Source organism: Phocoena sinus, chromosome 14 (assembly GCF_008692025.1).
Source record: "Phocoena sinus isolate mPhoSin1 chromosome 14, mPhoSin1.pri, whole genome shotgun sequence".
Taxonomy (NCBI): domain Eukaryota; kingdom Metazoa; phylum Chordata; class Mammalia; order Artiodactyla; family Phocoenidae; genus Phocoena; species Phocoena sinus.
The window spans coordinates 60,482,811-60,509,890 of NC_045776.1; the positions used below are offsets into that span (position 1 = coordinate 60,482,811).

Consider the following 27,080-nt stretch of genomic DNA (forward strand, 5'->3'; position numbering starts at 1 on the left):
AAAGTTTACCCCAATTAGGCCACTTATTTTGTACCCAAGGACAGAACACACAGAGCAAGATGGAGGGGCAAAATCTAGGCAGAAGTTAAGGAAATGAGCTTCATCAGACTGACCATGGAAGGAAGCAACCTCTGCTAGAAAAGAAAAAGAAAAAAGAACCAAATCCAATGAAGGATAAATCAAAGACAGATTCAGAGCTCCGGCAGGAGGATAAACCAAAGACAGATCCCGGCTCCTTACCCGGGGAGTCGGCGGCGGGCTCCCAGCGGTACTGTGGGGTGGAGTACAGGTCGGCCTTGGCGGGGCCGTTCTCCAGGGGAAGGCTGGGGTGGATGGTGTGGTAATCCACAGGGTTGCCATTCACAGTCACCAACAGGCTCTGCCGGGGAGGCGGGGCAAAAGCTGTTGTGACGGCAGCTCTGGTTTCCAGTGCAGACCTGCCTCCTTCCCTTCTGGTAGGTGGGCACACGGGATGGTGCAGAGCCGATGAGGGGCCGAGCATTGTCGGCAGTGATGCCCACTAGCAAGACAGTCTTGCTCACCCCCTCCAAACCTACACCCCACAGAGCCATCACAGGACAAGGTAAACCTGACCTTGCCCACCTCTGCTGCACCCCAGGCCGTGCCCCCCTCTCCGTCCTCGCTATGAAGTGTGAAGCCTGGAAAGGATGCTGAGGCTTCAGGACCTGCTCTTGTCTCCTCTCCAGCCTCAGCTCACGGCCCCTCCCCCCAGCCATCCTCCAGCTACAGGAACTCCAGACTCGCCTGGGTCCCGGCCTGCAGCCCGAGCACTGCCCGGGCCCCCCTGCCTGCCCCACACCCTGAGCGGCTCCCAGGACTTAGCAGATTCTCAGGTTAGACAGCAACCCCACAGGTCTCTACCTGATGCTGCAGCTTGCAATTCCCATGTTGCAGCACTCTGTACACTAAATACAATTTCCTGCTTTTTTTCTGTCTCTTTAGCTTTACAATTTTTCATTTACGCATATACATATAAACATATACACGCACACATACATATGTGTGTCCATGGACATGCAAGACTTCTTACTCAAATCATGGAACAGGCAAACCCTCCACTGTGGCTTTTTAAAAGTTTAAAAACATTTTATATGTTTATACGCGAGCTCATGTTTTATGAGTCAGTGTTTTAACAGCAATAAACCAGATACAATTTCTGCAAAAAAATTATTTTAAAACGTATGGAAATTTTATAGACCACTAAAATACACTCAGAGGGGCTAATTCCATTTATGTCCCTTTTACATCACTGACACGCGCAAAAATGAGAATTCTAAGGATATACTAACATCAGATGGTTTGTAGTCATCTTGAGTCATGGATAACAGCTGCAAAAAGCAATGCAGGACAGCATGTTAATATGTGAGCCGAAAGCATCACGATGTTTATACACAGCTATAAAGTTGTACTACACACATACCCATCCCTTCAACTAGCTGGATGCCAGTGTGTTAAAATTGCCATGCAAAATACAAAGGCATGAATAACGCAGCTGGAGGGTGTTGTTTTTATAACCCTTTCCAGTTTCCGATGTTAACTTTTAATCACGACAGTCAGTAAGCACTCATTAACCACATGACTACAAAAGAGCTGATTACGTTTTTTCAAGTGTTTTGTTCTAATAGAATTAGCTGCTTGGTTTTATATTCCTAGGACCCTTTGAGACGTCTGCAGAATTCTGGAAGTACTGACTTTTCAAGAAATTGAAGTTTCATAATAAAGAAAATTTGATGTGCAGTGCGGGCTGGGATTAAGATTTGTGTATTGTCTGCAACAAAAGAATTATGACACGATTATGCCTTTTAGCTCTATTAGTGCTAGGGGTTTGGGGCTCCCCCCAGTAACAAGCGTCTGCTGAGCTAAAGGTTCTCCCACTTTTTTGGGTCGGAATTCATTCACTTCCTTAAAAATCACTGAAGGTCCCAAAGAGTTTTTATTTATGCAGGTCCTATCCATCAGTATCTATTGTGCTAGAAATTAAAATTGAGGCATTAAAACTATTCACTTGTTAATTCATTAAAAATTGGAAAAAAACTTGTTCACATAAATAATTTTATTCAAATAGCTGTATTTTTAAAAAATAGTGAAAAGAGTGGTGTTGTTTTACACTTTTGAGTATCTTTAATGTCTGGCTCAAAAGAAGACAGCTGGGTTCTCATGTCTGTTTGCACATTCAATCTGCTGTGATGTATTGTTTTGGTTGAAGTAGTTAAAGGAACTCTGGCTTCACCCACCGATGCAGTTGGAAAAGAAAGAAGTATCTCAGGAGTCCATCTAGACTGTGGATCCTCTCCTTGGACCCTCTCCCAAACTCAAGATGGGCAAGTAACCGAAGGTGAGCTGTGTGTGGAATCAGTAAAGCCCCTGGAGGATCCTGCACCCGGACCGGGTCCTTTACCTACACACACGTTGTGACCGCACGTGCTGGTGACGTGCTTTAGGGATTAGACAGCTCCACTGAATACTGACACGCTGTACTGCACAAAATCCAAGTCTTCCAATATTCTAATTTTCACTAAAAGTTCTCATTTTATCACTGGCAACAAATGCTGTCAGTTGTTTGCCTTGAAGCGATGGACCACTCCATTCACTTTCCAGTAACTGCTGAATGTCCATTCCTGAGCCACCCCAAACTGTCTGTCAGCTGTTCTTGCACGTCGACCTGGGCCGCTTACCTGCCAAGTGCTTCTCCTCCTCGAGGGGTCAGCACTTCAGGGGGGTCTCCCTTTATGCCACTCAGAATATTAAAAAGGTATGTGCCTCAAGGCTGAGATTTAAAAAAAGCAATGACTGTTCCTGGTTCATCAAGAATATTCTTAAGTGGAACTGGCCTTTCTGCTTTGTTTTCCAAGGACACAACCACGGCTGCGGGGGTTCGTGCTGCTGCCTTGGTTGGTGCTTTTGTACCATCAGAGCAATTGTCAACATAGTCCAAAGGCGAATGTCTTAAGTATTATTACAAAAACAGTTTCGAGTCTGTGGATCCTGGCAAGGGTCCCAGGAATCCCCAGGGATGGCCCACAGACCTCATTTTGGAAACTGCTGTGCTGTCTCTCTGGCTTAGTGACATGGCAGGACAGTCTGACACGTGTGATGGGAGGAAAGGGCCCCCGGAAACCCCAGAGGTCTCCGGGCACCACGTCTGTTCCACATGGCTGCCAGCTCCCTGAGAAGTTCATTCATTGTTTCCCTGTCTCTTAGTCCATGACAGTCAGGCATCAACTAGGACCACGTGTCTTAGAGAAACTCTTCCACCAAGTCAATCAGAGAATCTGCTCCTCGATTCCCAAACGTGCTGGGAAGCAAAGTGCTGACCCCGTCTGAGAATTGTATCTGTCTTCACCACATTGCAAATGGGCCATTTTAACAAGTCAGTGGCTGGGTTGTGTTGAAAATAGTGAACAAATGGTGAAAAGATGAAGAATCACACAGCTGTGCTCCCATCCCTGGCATCCACACTGCGGCCCCAACACAGCGAGAGGCTGCGCTCTTCACGTCCACACAGACTGGCCGGTGTCCCGAAGGCCATGTGAGCAGTCATCGTCACTGCAGCAGCCACCCCGACACAGGGAGTTACTCTCTGCAGTGCATCCCACCACCCAAGCTGTTACCGCCCAGGGCCAAGGGGTCGCTTTGTTGTTTTTTGTTTGTTTTAAATACAAAATTGTTTTTTTAAATTAAGAACACTCTCTTTCTAGGGTTAAGAGACTTCAGGGAGAAGCACTGAACGATAAAAGTCTGGGTCTGATGGAGCCTGGGGTTTCCTTTCGAAGCACTGGCTTCCCTTCTCTGAACAGATGTTGGGCACTAAGACTTCCTCATCAAATGGCTCCCGTAAACTGAGCAATCTGGGTTTGCAGGTGGACTCACGTGACCTGAATTCAGCAATATAATAAAAAGCAGCAAAATACACGAGAAACCCCTTTCCTTGCGGCTTACTTTTCTCTCATCCGTGGGGTAGTGGGTCGCGTACCACAGGCTCCGCCTCCTCTCAGCTGTGACGGGGACGGGGCTGCAGGCCAGGGCTCTGTCCTCTTCCTTGGTCCTCTCTTCCTGCACCTGAGACACAGAATAACCCACAGGACAGCCCTGCTCCCCGGAGCAGCCCCTCAGCGGCCTGGGAGACCAGACACAGCTGCCCATCTCTACCCCCATGTGATGATTTTGTAAAGTAACGCATACACTACATGGGCTTTTATCCAGACACTTTCAAAGATGGCCAAAATGCCACCCTGTGAACGTGAAGCACAGCAGTATCGCTTGTTCCTGTTCCCTGCTAAGCCCCATGAAATACAGGAACAGGCGCTCACGTTACATCACCGAGCCTCCTGTGTGTATTCTAACCTGCAGGAGGAAGGGGCTGGGCTGGGTTCACAAAAGTCACACCTGACTGTGGAACTCAGCCACGGGAATCTTTAATGAAGAAGACATTTACTAAAAGCAGACTCATCTAGAGCTTACACTCAATATTAAGCAAAAAGAGAGCTGATGCATAACACCGCTGCCTTGCCTAATGGGACCCTGGCCTGAATCAGACAGTAGGAGAGTTGATAGAGAGAAAAAAAGGATCAGAACGCACTTGGTGGTTGAGGATGGTTCCCAACAAAGATGCCCCATAAAAGGGCACTAACACATGTTGATATGGGGGCAGAGGGAGGGCACGTAGTGCCACTGCCCAATTCCCGGGGCCCAGTGCACACAGAGCACCCACGGGGAGCCCCAGATGCCCCGGGGAGCCCGTGTGTTACATTCACCTCCAGATACCTGCTTCTCTCTCTCTTTCTCAAACATATACCGTAGACTTTTACCACAGAACTCACGTTTTCCATGAAATGTGCCAGGCCACCTGGAGCCATGATAGAACCAGGCACCTGCCCTCCATCAGCACCTCAGTGAGAAAGTCCCGTGTCCCAGCCCCACTTAAAATACAGACCCCTGAGGGTCGATGCTGTTGTGAATTAGGCCCTGTTCTCCACACACCCCCGCAGACGCTGTGGTTTGTGACCTGCTGTGAACTGTGTGGCCTGGAACGTGGACTGTCCACCCCAGAGGGCCCGTGGCTAAGGAGGCCAAGTGTCTCCTGGGCCTGAGGGGCTGTAACAGCCCAGCAGCACCTGTGCACAAGCTCCTGCCTGACACACCACAGAAAAAGCCAAGGGCACCTGGAACTCTTGTGAGCCCGAAGGCCTTAAAGTCATTTCCATCGTTGGTTAAGACATTGTTCAGAAATAGTTTCCGTGAGATATTTTAATTTCTTTTGCACAGTTTTATGTGTGCATATCCACATATCCACATCTGTGTGTTTGTGGCAGAAGTGAACACAGTACCACTTTAAGGGGTTTTACTGGCACACTCATATCTTAGAAGAGACTTGGAGGAAAAGGTAACAGAAGGTAATTGGGCTTCTCCAGGAGCCCTTAGAGCATTCTGTCACCACGTCACTGCCATCACTGGGTCCAAGAGAGAAGTGAGTCGTGAGGCCCCTGCAAACAAGCACGCCTGTGTGGTCCTCTCACAGGAGGGAGGTGGGCAGACCCCCTTCCTGCAGGAGGCACTTCCGCTGGGACGGATGGAACACACCTCCCAGGGTTTCACTGTGCCGACTTGGGCCTGCTCACGTCTTTGGGGGCTGCTTTTCCTCTTGTACAATGCACAGTCCCCCAGAGCGGAGTCTCACACCTGGGCCGATGCTCTACCCCCAGCCCCAGGCCAGTGTCTGAGACGCTAGCTCTTGATAAACACTGGTTGCCTAGCCAGCTGACCGCGTGGATGGAGCCTGGATGAGCAGACAAAGAGGGGAGGCGGGCAGGGCACCAGGGCCCCCGAGCTGGAGGGACTGCATCACAGGCGCCAGGCTGGTGTCTAATGTGAGCTCTGCTCCCCAGCACGTGGCCATGAGGTGAAATGCGGCAGCCCCGTCTACACCACCTGCCTCCCTGTGTGCGGATCAGCTGCCTTACAGCTGAGCTTCTCAGGGTCATTTAGGGGAAGCAAAAGCAGACTGGCATTTCCTGTCACAGAAAGGGAAAAGAGAGAGGCCACAAGCCACCCTGGTCCTGTTCCCAAAGTGCCATATTCTACTAATAATCCCATAGGGAACAACCCAGTCCTCAGCCCTGCCCCGTGGTGGGGCCCCCGGGGGTTATGGCACCACCGAGAGCGGGGACATCCCCACGGCACCATCAGAGGTTGGAGGTTTGAGAAGATTTAGGAAACTCCAGTCGCCGTGGTAACAGGGTGTGTCGTCATAGAGACCCTAGCTTTGTTGGCAAATGTAGGCTTGAATCCAATATTTACTATTTGGTAAATGTGTGATTTACCTCTCGAACCTCGTTTTCCTCATCTCTAAGATGGGTACAATACCTATTCTTGAGAGTTATGCAGGGGATTGAATGAGATAATGTATGTAAACAACCTAGCATGTGGCCTGGCATTTAGTAAGTGCTCAATACAAACGACGCTTCCACTCCCCTCACCACGGACCATCTGAGCAGCCAGGGGTGATGCTAACATAGGGAAGCTGGTCTTTGTCCTGATAGTATCTGTATTCAGTTAGAACTCTTGGCAGAAGCAAAATACTATAATAAGAACACTATAGTTATTTTGGCATATAGTACTAATTAGCCAGCAGTCGATAGGAATGAACACTTTCCCCTGGAGTTTCCAGGCTACTTTGCAGACAAGACCATGAAAACCTTTGATCCTTACAAGGGGCTCCTGTAGCCAGATTCGGATTAGAGTGGCCAGCGTGTAGTACATCACCAGCAGGACGATGGGGTTGGCATGGTGGTACCATGACAGGTCTGGGTTTGCTATGATCTTCCACGTGCTGGAACAGTCTGTTTGAATGACTGATTTGATACCAAACAACCTGTTTCAAAACAAAGAAAAATATTAAGCAGATGCAACAAAGATCTGGGTCCAGTCAACAGAACACAAACAGCTGGTTTTAACACGTTCATGAGCTAGTCCTAGGTGGATCCATCCCACTCTAAATACTTCATTACTCTTCTGTATATATAACTACATCTTTAAATAGTATCTGTGTGTATATATATAAAATGTACACATAATATATGCATCCTAAAATCATACACTTGTGTGTTAGTGTGTGTATAATATTCATGCCAGCATTACCCAGATGGTTTTTACCCTGGTTCAAAAATCTAGCTAATACTAAATCCTTGCACACCTATTAGAAATGTATGTTTGAATTGTCAATCAGCCCTATAAAAACCCTGCACTATTGAAGTGTCAGGTATGTAGTAACACATTACTAAGTCCAGCTAAATGAGCACATACTTTGTTTTTAGTGGGATCTAGCACTAGCTATTCAGTTAGTGTTGATATTATTGGGCAAGTATTAAAATTGGACACGGTTCTGATTCAGCCATAAAAGCCAGATATTGTATACTAGAGTTTCTGTAAGACATATTTCTGTCAAATTTTATTTATGGACAATTTGATTTTTTCACAGCCTTAAAATTATATTGTTGGGGCTTCCCTGGTGGCGCAGTGGTTGAGAGTCTGCCTGCCGATGCAGGGGACACGGGTTCGTTCCCCGGTCTGGGAAGATCCCACATGCCGCAGAGCGGCTGGGCCCGTGAGCCATGGCCACTGAGCCTGCGCGTCCGGAGCCTGTGCTCCGCAACGGGAGAGGCCACAACAGTGAGAGGCCCGCGTACCACAAAAAAAAAAAAAAAAAAAAAAAATATATATATATATATATATATATATATAGTTAATTGTTAAATTCTGAAATAGGTTTTTTAAATGTTGATTTCTACTATGTAATCAGATATGTTCTGATTATATAATAGGGAATTGTGTAAATATGATTCATTCAGAAGTTCATTTTATGTGAATTTTTTCTTAGAAGTGACTCTACAAAGTGAAAGATATGTTTACATGTTAAGTGAGTCTTTCATCTTTCTATTGTACATAGCTTTTACATGCAAACTTCCTTTAACTTTTACATCCCATTCTTTACTGTTACAAGGTTTTCCAGGACTATGAGTTCTCCACTTGTAAAACCTCTCAGGGCTACTGCTGTTATTATCACGAGGCCAGGGCAGTATTAGTGAACTGCTGAACACAGATTTTACAGAAAGCTACATAGAAAGTAACTTTCTTTGATTTTATCAGAAAAGAGTTATACTAGAACTTGCTCTTATCATAGATCTTTTCTCCCAGGTCCAGGCAGATTTTTTTCTGTAGTTAGCATTACAGAGAAAAATTTCCTGATAACAAAAGAGTTATGCCCCACTTAGAATGATGGAACATTCCAAAAATCATTTTGCAGTCCTCCATTAAAATGCAAATTTCTTGTATGAAGTACACAGAACTGAAAGCTTTTAGATTTAGGATTAGACAAACTGGACAGTCTTTGGATTAACCTAAGTGACAGATTTCAGCTACTAAATCCTCTCTCTTCTCACCCCACACCTGGTACATACGATAGAAATAACCTCACCATTCGTCAGTTTAAAAATACCTGTTTTCCCCATCAGAATGTTGGTAGTAATTTCCACACTTATTTGTACACTGAATTATGTGTCTCTTAAAAAAAAAACCTGTATTACATCAACACCACACCTTCCCGTTGATAGTACAGCTCATTCCAACTGAGCAATCAGGCTTACGTGTTGTACCAGCAGTGTATAGACAAACAAGGGTAGAAGCTATAGCATGTAAGACTGTTTTGCCCTGTAAGGAAGTTTTTCTAACAGGGCTATGCAAATATTGTCAGACCTAACATCTCTCTCTCTCTCTTTAAAGAGTCTGGATACTATAGAGAGAATTCCTATACCAGATAGGAAGTCTGTACATCCTCTCTGGCACTACGATTCTAGGATGCCAGGCAATATCCAACTATTACTTCGTTTCCTTATCTTCTTATTGCAGACCTCCCGTGATCCAGGACTGCTTCTCGATATTGACAACACACAGAGAAGTGGTATCACAGCCCTCGCCCTCCAGGACTCACTCTCACTCTAAAGGTAACACTGTGATGTGTGAGTCTGGTGAGAGCAGGGTGTTCCAGAGACCCTTTCTGTCTGTGGGTGTCTGGGATGCTTGACGGGCGGGGTCGTCAGAAGAATGCTGGACGTCCGGACAGTCCAAAAAGGGTAGATAAGAAGGTGAGAGAAAAGAGAAATCCTGAGAGCTGCTGGGCTGGGGCGGGGGGGAGTCAGGGAGTGGCCATGGTGACAGCAAAATCTATTTCATTATTGACGCATCATCGGATATTTATAGACTTCCTTCTATGATGATTCCCACTAACCATTAGTGTCTTCACAGTGGTCCTGGTCCAAACTGATTGAATAAGGATATCTACATTGTTAAAATGTATCCATCGCTAAAAGAACTTAAAAACGACTATCTTAAATCTCTCCACTGAAATGTCTCTTTGCCTGAGAAGTTACAGGGACACGACTATGGAGAAATGCATTCCATTTATTGCTTATTTACAGGCAGAAAGATAAAGATCTTCTCTTCTATGCATTTGGAAGATCCCTTTAGCCCAGTTCTAGCGGTGACGGACACAGATGCATGTGGTGGGCGGCTCACCGTCTCTGGACCCTCAGTTCCTTACGGAACCTAACAGGAGAGGGGGTGGGGACGGGTGCAAGCATGTGGACGAATCTTAAGACCTCACACCTCTTCCACTTCTCAGAGGACGGCTGGAGACAGGTCCCGAGTCATGGTCCACTCCCAGCAGAGACCCATTGGAGCCAGCATGTGCTCCTGCGTGGGCGCCTGGCCTGTGCTCAGCTCTCTATCTCATGACCAGCATCCTTGTCCACAGGGCAGCTCTCCATATCTCCTCCTGGGCAATGGCAATCCGAATGATGGTCTCTGTTTCTCCCTCCTCCGCGTTGGGACCGTCGCCAGAGTTACCGTCAGAGCGCTCGGGTTCAGCACGTCACTTTCGTCTCCTTCTTTCCTGTCCTCCACCACCTGGAGAATAACCCCATGGCCCAGCTGAGTGTCCCCCCGCCTCCTCTCCCTGATCCCAGACACCACGACTTGAGCCTCACTGGACCATTTGGGATTTGCCATAAAATCTCAGGCCCTTTGGTTTTGCTATTTATTGATTTGTCTGGTTCTTTGAGGTAGCTGTGATTCTTCTGAGGTCACGGATGAGGGGGGTAGGACCCCGGGAACCCCGCCGATTCCTTGGTAACGCAAATCCAGTCCAGCAGGCCAGGCATGGCTGCACAGAGTAGGCTGTCTCTCAGGACAACCACACTCCATAATACAGGCGTATCAGTGGGTCCCTTCTAGGTACCCCAACCATCCAGTACTGCAGGGGTCACCAGGATACCAGCAGTCCAGGAAGGTGGGATTGGATTACAGCCAGGACTACAGTCGGGGCCCTGATGTTGATTACGACAACTGGGTATGGCCGCAGGCACCAGCTCTTCATCCTGAGTCCAGATTTTCTTTACAGTCAATGTCAACTGAGAGTCTAAACCTGACCCCTATGTTAATACTCCCTACGTTGTTTTGGGCACTCTCGACAGCATCAAGGCCTGGCTCCCTTGCCACCATCTCCAGGAAGCCTCGTACGATTTTTCCTGATTGAAATAGATTTACCCTGCACCGTGCATCCACGGCAATCGTTATCTGTAGTCATAGTTTTTATTCTATTACGTTTATGTGCTTGTTTCTCTGTCCAGTTTGATTCTAATTTCTTCAAAAAAAGGACTTGGGTCCTGTCATCTTGCCTTGATGGCCATGCCTAGTATAGAGCAGGCTTTAAAGGGATGAGCTTATTTAACTGAATTAAAAACACTAGGATAAAGTTATACCATGAAGTGAGAGCAGGTGTCTGCAGTCCTAGCAGGAACAGAGACTAAAGGGTGGCCAAGTTCTTGCTTTTGAAGAAGAAAAAGAATGGATGGGAAGACATTGTCCATAAAGAACCCCAACATCCATGATTTCAGTGTGTTCGGTCTGGGAAATAAGAACACAGAATAAGAGCAGAACAAGGCACCAGAGAACACTGTAACTTACTGAAGTCTGCTTGGGCCCTGTATTACAGAGAGTTATTTCTGTTCTGTACGGGCCGCCAAAAAGAATCTCGAACTTTACCTTCACGATGGATCAATCAATACATGTATATGGTTAAGAAAAAACACTTTTTTTTTTTTTTTTTTTGGCCGTGCTGCTCAGCATGCGGGATCCTAGTTCCCTGACCAGGGCTTGAACCCGCGTCCCCTGCAGTGGAAGCATGGAGTCTTAACCACTGGGTCGCCAGGGAAGTCCCCAGAAAAAACACTTTTTTAAAAAGCCTGAGAGTCCAGGTTTATAATTAGGAAGCAATAAAATATTTAAACATCAAATAGGCACAAAATATGGAGCAGCCTGAATGATTCCTTCAAGATCCTACAACTGCACTTCACTCCAAAGCTTTTTGATAAAGGTGGGCACCGCAGCTACAGGAAGGGTCTCTCGTCACATCACTTCCACTCCTCCTCTGGCAGGGAGCACAGCTGTTTCTCCACCTCCTGTGGAGCACTTGCTTTGCGATTTTTCTCTCCTTCCAAAGCACTCCTAACATTTGGCAGCACATGGTGGCTATGACTTGGTTGCGTATTTGTTTCTACTTGCACATGTTGGCAGATTCACAAAACCTCCACTTGTTTTCAGGTTCACTCCAGACCACATCTGCTCAGTCTCCGGTAATACAGAAACCCAGCCATTCGCAAGAAATACATAATACTGAAAATAACACCCCACTTTAAAACATTTAATTGTGGTAAAATCCACATAACACAAAGTTTACATCTTACATTTTTAAGTGTACAGCGAAGGGGTACTAACTACATCAACATTGCTGTACAACCAATCCCCAAACTTGTCATCTTGCAAAACTAAACCTCGTCCCCATTAAACACTAAACCCTCACCCCTCTCTCTCCCTCAGCTCGAGGCCACCACCATCCTACTTTATGTCTCCATAAAGACGATTACTCTGCATACCTTAGAGACTATAAGTGGAATCACACAGTATTTGTTCTTTAGTGACTGGTTTATTTCATACAGCATAATGTTCTCAAGGTTCATTCACGTGGTAGCAGGTATCAGAATGTCCTTCCTTTTTAAGGCTGAATAATATTCCATTGTATGGATAGACCATATTTTGTTTATCCATTTCTCCAAGGATGGAGACTTTCACCTTTTGGCTATTATCAATAACGTTGCCATGAACATGGATGCACAAATACCTTTTCAAGACCCCGCTTTCAATATTTTTGGCCATATACCCACATACCCTGTTTTCATCTGAGAATGTCTTTATTTGACCTTTATTTCTTCCACCTATACCCTTGGATATAAAATTATACCTTGATTTTTTTTCTCTTTCTTTCAGCAGAACCTGAAAGATGTTGTCCTCTTGTCTTTCGACTGGCATCATCTCTGGTGAGTAGTCTGTGATAATTCTTATTCTCATTCCCTTGAACATAATGTACTTTTTATTGTGATGCTTTTACTATTTTTCTCTATCACTGTTATTCAAAATTTAATTATATTGTGACTTGGTGTGGTTTTCTTTGTTGTTTGTTTAGATTGAATTTCTTGGATCTATGGGTTTATATTTTTCATCAAATTAGGGAAACATTTGGCCATTATTTCTTAAAATATTTTTTTGTATTCACACATTTCTAAGACTCCAACTACACTTATGTTAAACCTTTTGAAATTATCCTACAGGTCACTGTGGTTCTGTTTATTATTATTATTTTTCAATCTCCTTTCTCTCTGTGCTTCAATTTGGATACCTTCTAAGATCCTATATTTAAGTTCACTGGTCTTTTCTTCTGTGGTGTCTAATTTGCTCTTAAGCCCATTTAGTGAATTTTAAATTTCAGTTACAGTATTTTTTTCCCACTGCTCTCACTTCCATCTGTTCTTTTGGTCCATCAATTCTTTTTTATAGATTCTGTTTTTGTCTTCATGATGTTTGTATTCTTTAATCTTGAAAATAATTAAAAGGGCAGGACAGGAATAAAGACGCAGATGTAGAGATGGACTTGAGGACACGGGGAGGGGGAAGGGTAAGCTGGGACGAAGTGAGAGAGTGGCATGGACGTATATACACTACCAAATGTAAAATAGATAGCTAGCGGGAAGCAGCTGCACACCACAGGGAAATCAGCTTGGTGCTTTGTGGCCACCTAGAGGGGTGGGATAGGGAGGGTGGGAGGGAGGCAGAAGAGGGAGGAGATATGGGGATATATGTATACATACAGCTGATTCACTTTGTTATACAGCAGAAACTAACACAACATTGTAAAGCAATTATACTCCAATAAAGATGTTAAAAAAAAAGAGCTGCTTCAAAGAGTCTGCCATTTCTAGGTCAATTTTCATTGATTGATTTTTTTCTTGTTTTGCATATGTCTAATAATTTTCAACTGGATGCTGGACGTTGTAATTGTCACATTAAGTGTCTAGATTGTGATGTTCTCCTTTAAAGGGTGTTGAATTTTGTTCTGACAGGCAGGTAAGTTACCTGGAGATCAGCTTCATCCTAGCAGGCTTGTTTTTCAGTTTCATTATGGCAAATCTATGTGGCTAATGACAAGACAGAGGTAAGGAGGTATATGATATAATGCACATAAAGCAATACCACAGAATTCGGCATGTAACAGCTGCTCAATAAATTCTGGCTTCTACGGCTACTGTTGTTATTACTATGAAGTATGACATGAATGTGGTTTATGCCAGAGTCACAGCTTTTTAATTAATACTATATTGTTATTGCTGGCAAAGAAGAGTAAATGATGTCCTTCTTAAGATGTACTAGAAGCACAGTCCCCCTCAGGGAACGAAGCTCTTCCAGGGTGGGAGTATTTGGCACAGGTTGGGAGAGTCTGGGTGAGTGGCAGGGAGGGTGTGCAAAATGTACAACATTGTGTTATTAATATTAGGTTATTCACCAAGAAAAATCTCTTTCCTTCATCCTGGTAATGGGATCAAAGGAAAGAGAAGAAGGCCACTGAGGATACTGACAATAGTAGACTGGTTCCTGCAAAACATAGGTTCTTCTGTTGTTTCATACATGTGCACTCTTACACACCCACAATCTGTATGTCTCTTGTATTAGACTGAGAAATATGCTTTGCAAAGAATGGCCCACAATTACTTTCTAAGTCAAGGAGAATGTGAATGAGGTGAGCTGCAGTCTTGTTCTGGACGTAATGGGACACAGACTTGATGCTTCTGGTGGGTTTCATTTCAACAGCCTTCACTGTCTTTGCTCTTATGACTTATCAAGTCTAGAATGGGGAGAGTCTGTGGATTCAGTGATCCTCAAGGAGAAAAAGAAGTTCCCTCAAAGCGGGCAAAACAGAAACTCCTGGGGTCACCTTTTCAACTGCACCCGCCTTGTCTGCTCTCATCCTCCACCCCTACCTTCTGATACATCTGCCCGCAGAATGCCCCAGCATTACAGGGTCAAGGTGGCAGAGCTGGTGTGTGTGGGGGACCATCCTTGAGAACGTTGGGCCAGCAAGACAGCTCGAGAGCCGCCAGCAGAGGGAGTCAGAATCTCCTCCTGATCCAAAACTCCACGGTGCAGCGAGTACCAGGAAAGGCCAAAAGTCTAACTGCTGGCAGGGGGCAAAACAGAATCAGTTTTACACATGAATAAAAGCAAGGACAAGTTGTGAAAAAGGCAAGGCCAGTCAGATGTCCACAGAAAGGGAGGTCTGTGTTTCCAGCCCCTTTAAGGAATTTCCTCAAATTTAGACAAATGTCTTCGCTGGAAGGAGACTGAATCTACCTCTAAGTGATCCTCCCAGCAAGATGCTCTCCGGCCCATACGGAGCCCCATCTGGGTGAGGACAGACTGCTTTTACACATGAGTTCTTGCTACTCTGGCTTCCAACCCCCTTTCCCCCTGCATTGCATCATATGAAAAACACAGCCAATGTTTAACGTCTTTTTTCATTAGTTTCTTACTTATACTTTAAACACGTTTCCATGCCAAACTCATAGACACTTTTGAGAAATTGGAATCTGACCATTTCCGTACAACATTGTTTTCTTAAGCTTGGAAAAACTTTACATTGAGTCCCCTGGGCTCTGTATCACGGCTTTGAAGTCCTTTTTGGCACATGTGTGTCTTAACAGTCTGCCAGTTTGCTGTAATTGGGCTTAACCCTACATGTGCAGAACGCTGCCTTCTAATAAAAGCATTCTGTCCATGGACAATTTTGCACCAGGTACAAGGTGTGCTGTCTTCAGAACAGGGATAGTTGATGGAAACATTGAGGTCATGTGGAAGGTCCTTCCCATTTCACTGTTTAAGGCCCTCTACCCTTCTCTGATGTCACATCTTGAGTTCATAAGAGAACATTTATATTCTCTGAATGTTGTAGATTTATGGTCTACTTCCCGTGCCTGAACATATTTTCACCTCTGAGAGCACTGTGAGAAATGAGTCAGAACCAGGACTCCCAGGACCAGTTGGTCATCCTGCACAGCTTCTTATGACAAAACCAAGCTCAGCCCCTAAGCCCTGCAGCCTTCCATGCTGGGAGCATAAGAAAAAACCCCAGAAAATGTGGGCACTTCTATTACCCACAAATATAACTTTCCCTAAGTAGCTATAATGTAAACATGGACTTAAATACCTCATTTTAAAGCCCTACATAGTTAATAACGAATGAAGTTACAAAAGCAGAGAGAAGGAGACCCATGCCAAGCACACAATTCCTCCGATGAATCAGGTACTATGTTGAATGTCTTAGGCCAGCTCTGGTGGGGATCTGCTTTTGGTTCCATTATACATGCAGATTTGAGGTACAAATGAATCAAAAGGTAGTTAAGTGGTGGGGCTTATGTATCCAGGTCTGCTGGTGTCAAATCACACCACCCCATTTCTCAGGTGAAGTAAGTGGTAAAATAAGAAAACCCCAACAGTATCAGGAATCCCTAAGGAAGGGGTATTAATCATCAGAAAGTTCTACTATAGGACACACTTATTAAATTTGTCCTTTTATGTGCTGAGTCCTGAGTCTTTTGGGCACTACAGTTAGTGCTGAGGATATGCAGGTAAATAAGATACTAACCCTGTCATCACAGAGCACCCACGCTAGCAGGAATACTACTCAAATACGGTGGAACGCTGTTAGAGAATGTGCTCTGACATGTTCACCCACAGGAAAGTGGTTGTCAAGCTTTTCCTCCTGTAGAACTGCTTTGCCTAGATGGTGGGTGCAGAGAGATGACTTGCACCACCTCTTCCTGAGCATCAAGAGCAGCAGGAGTTACCTCTGAAGGGCACAGGAGCACCTCACTGACCCCACAGGAGGGTATCTCACTCTCCAAGAGAGTAGCTGATTGTCTGCTCTTACATCTTAATTTATATGAAGAGCGCTAAAGAGAAACCTGCAAGCTAATGACCAAGGAGTTTCATATAGTGCCAGAAAGGTCAGAGAAATAGAAGGAAAAAGACTGGATAATCCATTTATGGAGAAATGCTTGAACAGGGGAAAGCAAGAAATCTTCTGTAAGAAAAGTTGTAACTAAACTAAAGTTATTCAAGGAAGAAGCAAACATATCTAGAAAAGGAAACAATTGGCAGAAGACTAGCTAAAACCCAGATCTTCTCCCTGTAAGTCCAGGTAAAAATGTTTCTATGTTTTTCTGGAATAAAGTCCTAAGTTTCTCAGGTTCATGTCATAGGAAATGGCCACAACTTTCTACAAAGTGTCCTTGTAATGTGGTCCAACAAAAATTATAAGCTGAATGGACCATTCTTGGGAATTTTCTATTTTAGGGAAACACAAATATATTTTAATGAACATGTATCATGGAAATATAGCTAAAAGTAGTTTTAAAGAAAGACAAAGGTTATCTTTGTGAAAAAAATCCTCTTCCATCAATAAATGTCTAATAAAAAATTGTCTATTTTCCCTAAAACAATTTTTATTTATGTTTGCTGTCATAGAAATAAAATTAATATACAATTCACTCTTTTATGTCATGCATGTTAGTGTGGATGGGGTTAAAAGGTTTAGAAGAGTGAAATCCTGGCTTAGTGGTCATGTTAACCAGCTCCAAACCCAATGAATCATGGAATGGATGTTAGAACTGGTTTTTTTGTTTGTTTGTTTGTTTCTTTTTCTTTTTTTTTTTAATTCAGGGAAGCAGTTATCAGGAAGGTGAGCACAACACGTTTTCATTAATAACAATAATAAGAACTTCACATTTCTTGTCAGACACAGTGCAAGTGAGAAGACAGTGTGGCAACATCTTTCAGGTAGTGAAATAAAAGTTGTTACCCTAGAATTTTATATCCAGCAAAAGTATCACCAGTAGACTTGCACTACAAAAAAAAAAGTGAAAAAAATTCTTTTACACAGAAGAAAAATAATAAAGATGGAAATGTGGACATGTGGAAGAACATGAGAAATAATAATAACTGAGTAAATATGAATTTTTAATTAATTAAAAACACTTAAAATATAATTGACCCCTTTAAACAAATATAATAATAGTGTAGTATAAAAGTAAAATGTATGATAACAATGGTACAAATTCTAGGAAGGGAGAGATTGCATTTTATCATTGAACAGTTCTTATATTATACAAAGGTAGTATAATATCACTTAAATTTGAATTATTGATGCCCTAAAGCAACCATCAATTTACCAAAACAAAGAGTTGACTACTAAGTCAACAAAAGAGGTAAAATGGAATCATAAGAAATTTTAATTTATATAGATAAAAAGAGGAAGAAAGAATAAATAGGAAAATAGAAGAAAATAGAGATGACAGATCTCAACTTAAAAATATTAATAGTTATATTAAATGTAAGCGATTTAAATATCTCCAATTAAAAGGCAGAGATTGGACAACAAGGAAGATGATGGAATAGAAAGCACCAGGATCTGTCTTCTGATCCAGACAACAATTGTACCTGCAGAAACTATCTAAAGTAACTATTTTGGAACTCTGGAGTTTACTTAAAGGCTTGACGTTTCCAGAGAAAAGCTTGGCTGGAAAATTACAGTTAATATTGGTCAAATTCAGCCTTCAGTGTGGCAACAGGTCCCCACTCCCCATGCTCCAGCCCCATGAGAGGCAGCAGTGGGAATGGCAACCTGCATTCATGGTGTGGCTTGGTGGAGCTGGGGTGGGCAATAAGCACCTTGTCCTCCAAATACTGGGGTTTGTATTTGAATTACAGATTGCTGCTTATGGTGACTGAAGTGCAGGTACAAAAGCTGGTCATCATTGTTTCAACTGACTGAAACAGCTTCCAGGGGACTTAAAGGAGCCACATCTTTTGTTTTTTTTTTTGGTGGGGTTGGGGGGCACATTCGAGAACAACCATGTATATGGAGGAATTCAGAAAACTGTCATAAATGCCCAGGAAAAGATGTAGACTCAAAAAAGAAAAGGGAAGACCTTAAGCTTTCACTTCAGGTTGATCCCCAGTCAAGACTCTACAACAATTTTTTAAAAACTGAGGCAAACCCTGGGTCTGATTTCCAGAGTTAATACATTATAAAATTCAAATGTCCAGTTTTCAACAAAATATCATAAGGTATACAAAAAAATCAGGTAAATATGACCTAGTCAAAGGAAAAGAAATTATAAACAGAAACCATACCTGAAGATGTGCAGTCACTGGACTTACTAGACAAAGACTTTTATAAAATTGTCTTAAAGATGCTCAAAGAGACAAACAAAGACATGGACAAAGGCAAGAAAATGTTTGAACAAAATGATAATATCAATGAAGAGAAATTATAAAAATAGAAACCAAAAATAAATTCTGGAGCTGCAAAGTACAATAACTGAGATGAAAATAGACTAGAGAGATTCGAAAGTAGATTTGAGGAAGCAGAAGAAAGAATCGGTGAACTTGATAGGACAGTCAAAATTATCGAGTCTGAGGAACAAAAAGAAAACAGAGGGCTTCCCTGGTGGCGCAGTGGTTAAGAATCTGCCTGCCAATGCAGGGGACATGGGTTCGAGCCCTGGTCCGGGAAGATCCCACATGCCGCTGAGCAACTAAGCCCATGTGCCACAACTACTGAGCCTGCACTCTGGAGCCCACGAGTCACAACTACTGAGCCCGTGTGCCACAACTACTGAAGCCCACGCACCTAGAGCCCGTGCTCCACAACAAGAGAAGCCACTGCAATGAGAAGCCCACGCACTGCAACGAGGAGTAGCCTCTGCTTGCTGCAACTGGAGAAAGCCCTTGCACAGCAACGAAGACCCAATGCAGCCAAAAATAAAATAACTAAATTTATAAAAAAGAATGAAGTAAAGTGAACAGAGCCTAAGAGACCTGTGGGACACCACCCAGTAGACCAACAAATGCATTATGAGGAGTCCCAGAAGGGGAAGAGAAAGGGAAAGGGGCAGAAAGAATATTTGAAGAAATAATGGCTGAAAATTTCCCAAAAGCAATGAAAGACATGAATCTTCAAGAAGCTTATAAACTCAAAAAGATGCCCATTGAGACATATTATAATCAAACTATTGAAAGTCAAAGAAAGAATCTTGAAAGCAGCAACAGAGAAGCAATTTGTCACATACATGTAATCCTCAGTCAGATTATCAGCTAATTTCTCATCAGAAACTTTGGAGTCCAGAAGGCAGTGGCCTGATATATTCAGAGTACTAAAAGAAAACAGCTGTCAACCAAGAATTCTATATCTGGCAAAACCATCCTTCAAAAATGCAGGAGAAATTAAGGCATTCCCAGATAAACAAAAGTTGAGGGAGTTTATGACCACAAGATCTGCCCTGCAAAGAAACGCTGAAGGGAGTCCTGCAAGTGAAATAAAAGGACACTAGACAGTAACATGAAGAAATAAAGACCTCAGTAAAGGTAAGTAAAAGGGCAATTATAAAAGCTAGTAGTATTGTAATTTTGGTTTTTAAATCCACTTTTGAAATTTTCTACATGATTTAAAAGGCAAATTCATTAAAAAAAATTATTCTTTCAAGACCACATGGAACATTAACCAAAATAGACCACATTCTGGACTACAGCACAAATGATATTCTCTGACAATAACAGAATTAAATTAAATCCAAAGAGAAATATCTCTGGAAAATTCCCAAATGTTTGGAAACCAAATACATATATAAATAGCCAATGGATCAAAGAGGAAACTCAAGTGGAAATTAAAACATATTTTGAACTGAATTAAAAATGAAACATACCATCTCAAAATTTGTAGGATGCTACTAATGTAGTATTTAAGTGGAAATTTAGACTTAAATTGAATTGTTTCTAAACACCTATATTAGAAAAGAAGAGCTCAAATCAATGACTTCAATTTCCTCCTTTAGAATAATGACAGAAAAGAGACATAAAAAGAAGAGTAAATTAAATCCAAATTTTAATTTAATTTAATTGAGTCAAATAAACACAAAGGAAGAAGAGAAAGGAAATTAAATCTGAGCTGAAATCAATCAACAGAGAAAAACAAGGCCTAATTCTTTGAGAAGACGATAAATTGATAACCTTTAGCTGGACTGAACAGGAAAAAAAATAAAGAAGGTACAAATTACTAATCTCTGGAATAAATTAAATAACACCATTACTGATTCTACAGATATTCAAAAGGAAATAAGTAAATATTATTGACAACATTATGCCAATAAATTTGACATCTTCCATGCAAAGGCAAATTCCTTGAAAGACACAAATTACCGAAACTCATTCAAGTAGAAATAACCTGAGAAGTCTTATGTTTATTAAAGAAATTGAATTTGTGCTTAAAAACTTTCCCATAAAGAAAACTTCAAGCTCATATAGCTTCACAAGTGAATTCTTTCAAAAACTTAAAGAAGAAATAATACAAATTGTAAAACAACTCTTGCAGGAAATATTTGAAATACCTGAATCACTACTCCATACCAAAACCAATGACAACCCAATGAAAGAAAGCTACTAGCCATTATCTATTATGAACACAGATGAGAGAATTCTAAACAAAATTTTATCAATTCAAACTTAACAATATATAAAAAGGGTAATATCCCTTGACCAAATGAAATTTATCCTAGGAATACCAGGGTGGTTTAATAATAAAAAATCAATTCACCATATTAACACACTAGAAAAGAATAAAAAAGATCTCAATAGATACACAAAAAGCATTTGACAAAATTTAATATCAATTGTGGATTAAAACTCAGCAGACTAAGAATAGATGGGGATTTCTGTCAACCTAATAAAAATAACTATGAAAAACCTATACCTATGAAAAACCTACAACCAATATCATACTTAATGATGAAAAACCAAAGGCTTTTCCCCAAAGGGGAGAACATGACAGAATAACCATTCTTCCTTATTAATTCAACACTGAACTGGAGTTTTAGCAAGTGTGATAAGAAAAGGAAAAGAAGTAAAAGATATCCAGATAGAAAAGAATGAAGGTAAAATATTTTTATTCATAGATGACATGGCCATCTATGTAGAAAACATGATGGAATCTATAAAAGATCTTGTAGAATCAATACACGTGTTTGGTATGGTGTCAGAATACAAGATCAGTTTACAAAAATTAATTGTATTTTTATGTACTATGTGTAAAAATCAGAAATAAAAACTACCATTTACAAAGGCATTAAAATTATTAAATACTTAAGGGATAACTCTGACAATAGATGTGTAATACCTATGATTAAAAATTTAAAAGTACTGCTGAGAGAAATTTGAAAACCTAAATAAATGGAGAGATATACCATATTCATGTATCAGAAGACTTGATGCTACCCAAACCGTCATACAGATTCAATACAATCCCAAACAAAATCCCAGCAGGCTTTGCTGTAGACACTGACAAAGTGATTTAAAATTCACATGGAAACATAAAGGGCTTAGAATAGCCTAAACAACTTCAAATGTAAAAAAAAGAAAGACTAACATTACTTAAGTTCAAGACTTATTATCAAGCTACAGGTAATCAAGACAGTGTCATAAAGATGAGTAGATCAATGGTACAGAATAGTCTATATAAAAACCCAACCACATGCACATGGACACTTGATTTTTAACAGGTGCAAAAGAAAGGACAGTCATTTCAAAAAACGATTCTGAACTATTTGACATCAAAGACAAAACAAACTAAAACTTCTAGAAGAGAACAAAAAAGAAACCTCTGTGAATTTGGGCTTTGCAAATATTTCTTAACTACCACACCAGAAGCGTGATTGAAAAAAGAATGACTATGAAGTGCACTTCATCAAAACTAACAACTCAGCTCTTGCAAAGACACTAGTAAGAGAACGATAGTCCATAGGCTGGGGAAATATTTGGGAAAATATATATCTGATAAATGATTTGTATCCTGATTTTCTAAACAACTCTCAGAACACAATTGTAAGAAAACAAAGATGATTTTTAAAAATGGGTAAAGTATTTTAACAGACACTTCATCAAAAAGATATATGAGCATAAAATCAGCTCATGAAAAAATTCTCAGCCTCACTAGTCATTAGGGAAATGCATTAAATTAAAACCGCAATGAATTGCCTCTACACAACAATTAGAATGCCTGAAATTTAAGAAGATTGACTATACTAAGAGAGGATGAAAAAGAAATGAATCCTTACACTGCAACATGGCTAAATCTCAAAACAACTAGGCACGGGGAAAGAAATCAGACCTGCCTCCCACCCCAACCCAGGCTAATAATAATATCAACAATAATAATAACAATAGTAACATTAAAAAGTATATACTGTATGATTCCATTTATATAAAATCCTAGAAAATGTAATCTAATCGAGTTAGAGATAGCCATCAGTGGTTACCTGGAGATGGGATGGGAGGAGGCTGAGGGCAGGAGAGATTAAAAGGGGATGAGAAGGGACTTCCCTGGTGGTCCAGTGGTTAAGACACCACCTTCCCATGCAGGGGGTGCGGGTTCAATCCCTGGTCGGGGAACTAAGGTCCCACATGCCGTGGGGTGCGGCCAAAATTATTTTTTAATAAGTAAATAATCTTTAAAGTTAACATATATTAAAAAATGGGGGGGGTGATGAGGAAACTCTTGGGATGGATGGGTGTGTTCATTACCTTGATCGTGGTGATGGTTTCACAGGTATGTTTATGTCAAAACTGATCAAATTGTATCCTTTAAATATATGCAGTTTATTTCATATCAATTATACCTCATGAAGGCTGTTAAGAAAAACAATTATACTACTTCCACCAAAAATGAGTAACTAGCAAGTTTATGAAAACCTTTGTCAAATTTTCTCAGAAAAAAGCTTCTTTAGAAGAAACTCTGAAGAGAAAAATCAATGCCTCTTGGTTCCCATTTCCAGAGCTAATCTCTTATCCTTGAGTCAGAGTTGCTTAGAACTAAAATGAAGATAACAACAGCTGAAGTTACTGCATAAGTAACATTCTGAACTTCAGAAAGCCAAGCGGTTATGAGGTAACATCATTCAGTATATTTATCCTCAAAATACTTTGCAAGTCAGCCAAATTGGCTTATCTACAGTGTAAAAAATTAATGAGGTGTTACTGCATTGAATTAAAATCCAGACCATGAATAAGAATCTTAGCTCTAATAAACAAGATGATCACACTTTCCAATAAACATTTGATAGCAAAATAATTGTTTTGTTCCAAAATGCCCTTTCTCAAAAGACCACTTTAATTTTTCATCAGCTGTTATCTTAACTTGAAGGAATAGTCCTTCTTCCCACCACAAGAAATTCTACCATCTTTAATTTGCTATTAATTTTTAAGGTTGAAAGCACCTAAATCTACCGTCCAGAGATAATTTGTAATATGCTCATTAATACTAATCATTTGGAGCAAATTTAGAAAAAATACAACCGCCAACTATGCCTAATCTCTATTCCTCTTCATATTTTGATAGACTAAATGTAAAATGAGTCATTTTTTTACTTGGCAAGGTTCACTGGACCCCAATTTATCCTTGAGAGCAGGGACAGCACTTGGGCAGAAGGTCCTGACCTATGGTGACCTGTGCAGGTGAGCTGCTCTGCAGAAATGAAGGCTCCAGAATGAGCCTGACCTGTCAGGTCAGCCAGGGCACCCAGGTCCCACAGAGGACAGGGCGGATCCTCCCTGAAAACCAGACAGAGACCCTTCCTGTCTGGGTAGACGCCCTCAACAGCAAAGGTGAGACACAGGTAGTCAAGGCTGGAATTCTGGAAGGCCAGGTTGGGAGGTTTCAGGTTCTGGTTGGACAGACGTCCAGTGCCAAGGGTCGTCTGCCTGGTGAGAGGCAGTAGCTGCTTTGTACACAATGCCAGGTGTCACCCTGGGATCCTGGGTCAACACCACACCCAATTATGGCCCCAGGTGACCATGAGGTTGTGCGGAATCGCCCAAATGGACTCAGGGGTTCAAGTGTTTACTTTCTACCGATTTTCCATTTATCTGTGGAAAGTCAATTCATGTCTCTTGGCTCCTATTTTTTGCCTTTTAGATGAGCACAAATGAACTGGGTCTAATACCTGTCACTTAATCATAAGAATCTTTCCAAAAGGAAACCAAAAGTTTGGTTACTGTTAACGTCACCTACCAACTGGATAAATTAAACAACCACTGATTACCTGGGGTGCCATCGGTAACAAAAAGAGAAAGTGTTAACCAGTGGGTCCATTTATTCTTCATCATTAAGATGACCCGCTTGACATTAATTATCCCCACACTGGACCGCTTTCAGATGAGGTTCTTGCCAACTGGCCTCCATTAAGAACCGTTTTGCCTTTCTGTGCTGTCTGTGTTACCAAAGCTCAGATGGCTCTAATGAGAGGCAACACCGTGGCCATCCTGGGTGAGGCTGCAAACACGCTTAAACAACCTGGATTAGACAGCCACTTACAAAGTCAACTGCAGCCAACGTCACCCAAGGGCTGACTGCCTTGTGTCACTTTCTAGAGGACCCACTGGCTTCTCCAAACTAGAAGCCAGAGACATACAGCATCAGGGCTGTTATGACTCCTGACATATTATTGACATTTTTATGACTAGTATAAAAATAGGGTAAATATAATAAATACTACTGCACTTTTCATGTTTGTTTTTTCACATTTTCCTCATTTGTCACAGAATAGTTAAACACAGAATAGTTAAACAGTGATGCTGGAGTCTGAGGCTTTGCTTTTTCTCTCTTACATTGTTTTAACACTGGAATAAACATAGGGTTTTCCTTCACTAAACATAATGCATTTTCTTATCGTGATTTATTGAAATAGGACGTGGAAAGGGCAACATAGGACAAGTCGTTGTGTATTTATTTAAAAGAAAATGCTGCCTCCATAGGGAATGACCCAAGAATCTCCCCTATTCCTTCCCACAATTCTCGTTCATTTTCAAATTGCACAACTTAAGGTGAAAAAAGGAGCAAAACGACAAAATGAATTTGAGCAAAGAAATCCAACCCGTGACTCCTCTGACTGTTGTAGAGCAAGTTCAGAGTTGTAATGAAAGCCAGTAAGAGGTGATAACACATGACTTAGAGTTATTCAGTCACACACCCATTTCAGTGCCCACCGTGCACAAACATTCACGACTCGGGGTGAGAAGTAAATGTACGGGCTACGTCATTCTCTATGTCATGATAAGAAAACAGTAGACATTTGACTCTCCTGTCAAGCCCTCCACCCTGGCCCACATCAGAACTTTCATCTGTATTGTCCAGATAATTGAAGGTGAGAAAACAAAGACCCTGTGCCTTTGGTCCAGGGCTGTTTTTAGATGAGTTCACCTCAGAATTGCTTGTGGTGTCACCTTCACAAGGAAACAGTCAACAGTGAGCTGACAAACTGTTAAAACTGGTTTTCGTGAAGTCATCGATGAGTAGACATTTGTTTACAGTATTCAGTGCATTTCTGCTCACGTTCAGGGACACTGCAGAGCAAGTCAGGTCCACCTGCCTTTGTCCCGTCCTCCACCCAGTGCACCTCCCGCACTTTCAGTGCAGAAAACCCACAGGACACAAGCTGGCTGGGACTTGTGGCTTCATCAGTCTGGCCAACCTCACAAGGAGGAACACAGGTGAGGACTCTGAACACCAGCCCAACACCTTGATCCTTGCCTTCAAAATATAAGGTGGTTTCCTGTCTACAGAAATTCCCCAGGAAACACAAAACCTTTGGAAGGGGCCACCCTTGGGACTAGCTAAGCCAAATTTTGTTTAGTCTGCCATTTTTCTTAGGGAGACCTGCCAGAGTAAGTTGGGATTGGGCTCTATTCCATTAAACAAACTGTGTTGAGTGGTATGTTATCTGTCTTATATAAGTTATGTGGATTCATTTTAAAGCTTTATTTTGCTGGATCAACTTCACAAGAAGGGGCACTACATTTTTTATGGTTATAACCATAAAAAACCATACGCTCCAGCATTTCAGAATCCTACTCTCACTCCACCTTACCTTCCCATAGGTACGCTCATAACTGTCAAAAAAGAGCCCTGAATTTTGTTTTGGAAAATATGGTCACGCCAGGTCTGTGCACAAATGGGAGGGAATCACTAACTCTCCTCCCCAGGCAGCCCTCCTCCCTGCCCCTCCTCCACGTCCTCCCGGGTCTCCAGTTCACCCCGTCCATTGCTGGTCCCTGCCCACCTTCTCCATGTGCTTCCCTGGCTAGAATGATGGAGAAACTCCCCCCAGGCGCGGGTGGAGTTGGAAGGAAGCATATGATCTCTTGGGGCCCTTGGGCTGAAAGAAGACGTCACTCTAGAAAAACACGAGCCCACAGAGGTGTGCCCCATGCAGGTGCGGGATTTGAGGTCACAACACCTGCGTACAGACCAGTGGAGTAGTATCGTGTGGGCCCAGGACCAGGGAAACCTCCAGACCCTCCCGCAGGGCAGAGCACTAACCAGCCCCGTGGAGGCTCCTTTACAACTGAGGACCGTGGGTTTGCTTCTTGGTCATCGTGAGTTTTACCTAAATTTACAAGTAACCTGGGTGCTCATTACAACATCACTCAAGAGGGCAAAAATGAGTAATCCTAATCTCCCTGGTCAGAAATCAGGGACTGACTACACTATAAGATAGCTACACAATCAAACA

General features: G+C 42.2%; 1 protein-coding gene across 2 annotated transcripts in view; it reads right to left on the minus strand.

Moving 5' to 3' along the window:
- The window catches only part of PIEZO2 (piezo type mechanosensitive ion channel component 2), a 326,164-nt gene that overhangs the window by 101,287 nt on the left and 197,797 nt on the right, over window positions 1-27,080 (minus strand). For both annotated transcript variants that reach the window (XM_032602873.1, XM_032602872.1), the window contains exons 9-12: window positions 6,730-6,892; window positions 3,961-4,080; window positions 1,311-1,349; window positions 241-379 (exon numbers count right to left, since the gene is read on the minus strand). In XM_032602873.1, the coding sequence (XP_032458764.1) occupies window positions 241-379; window positions 1,311-1,349; window positions 3,961-4,080; window positions 6,730-6,892 (461 nt within the window). The remainder of the gene's footprint in view (window positions 1-240; window positions 380-1,310; window positions 1,350-3,960; window positions 4,081-6,729; window positions 6,893-27,080) is intronic.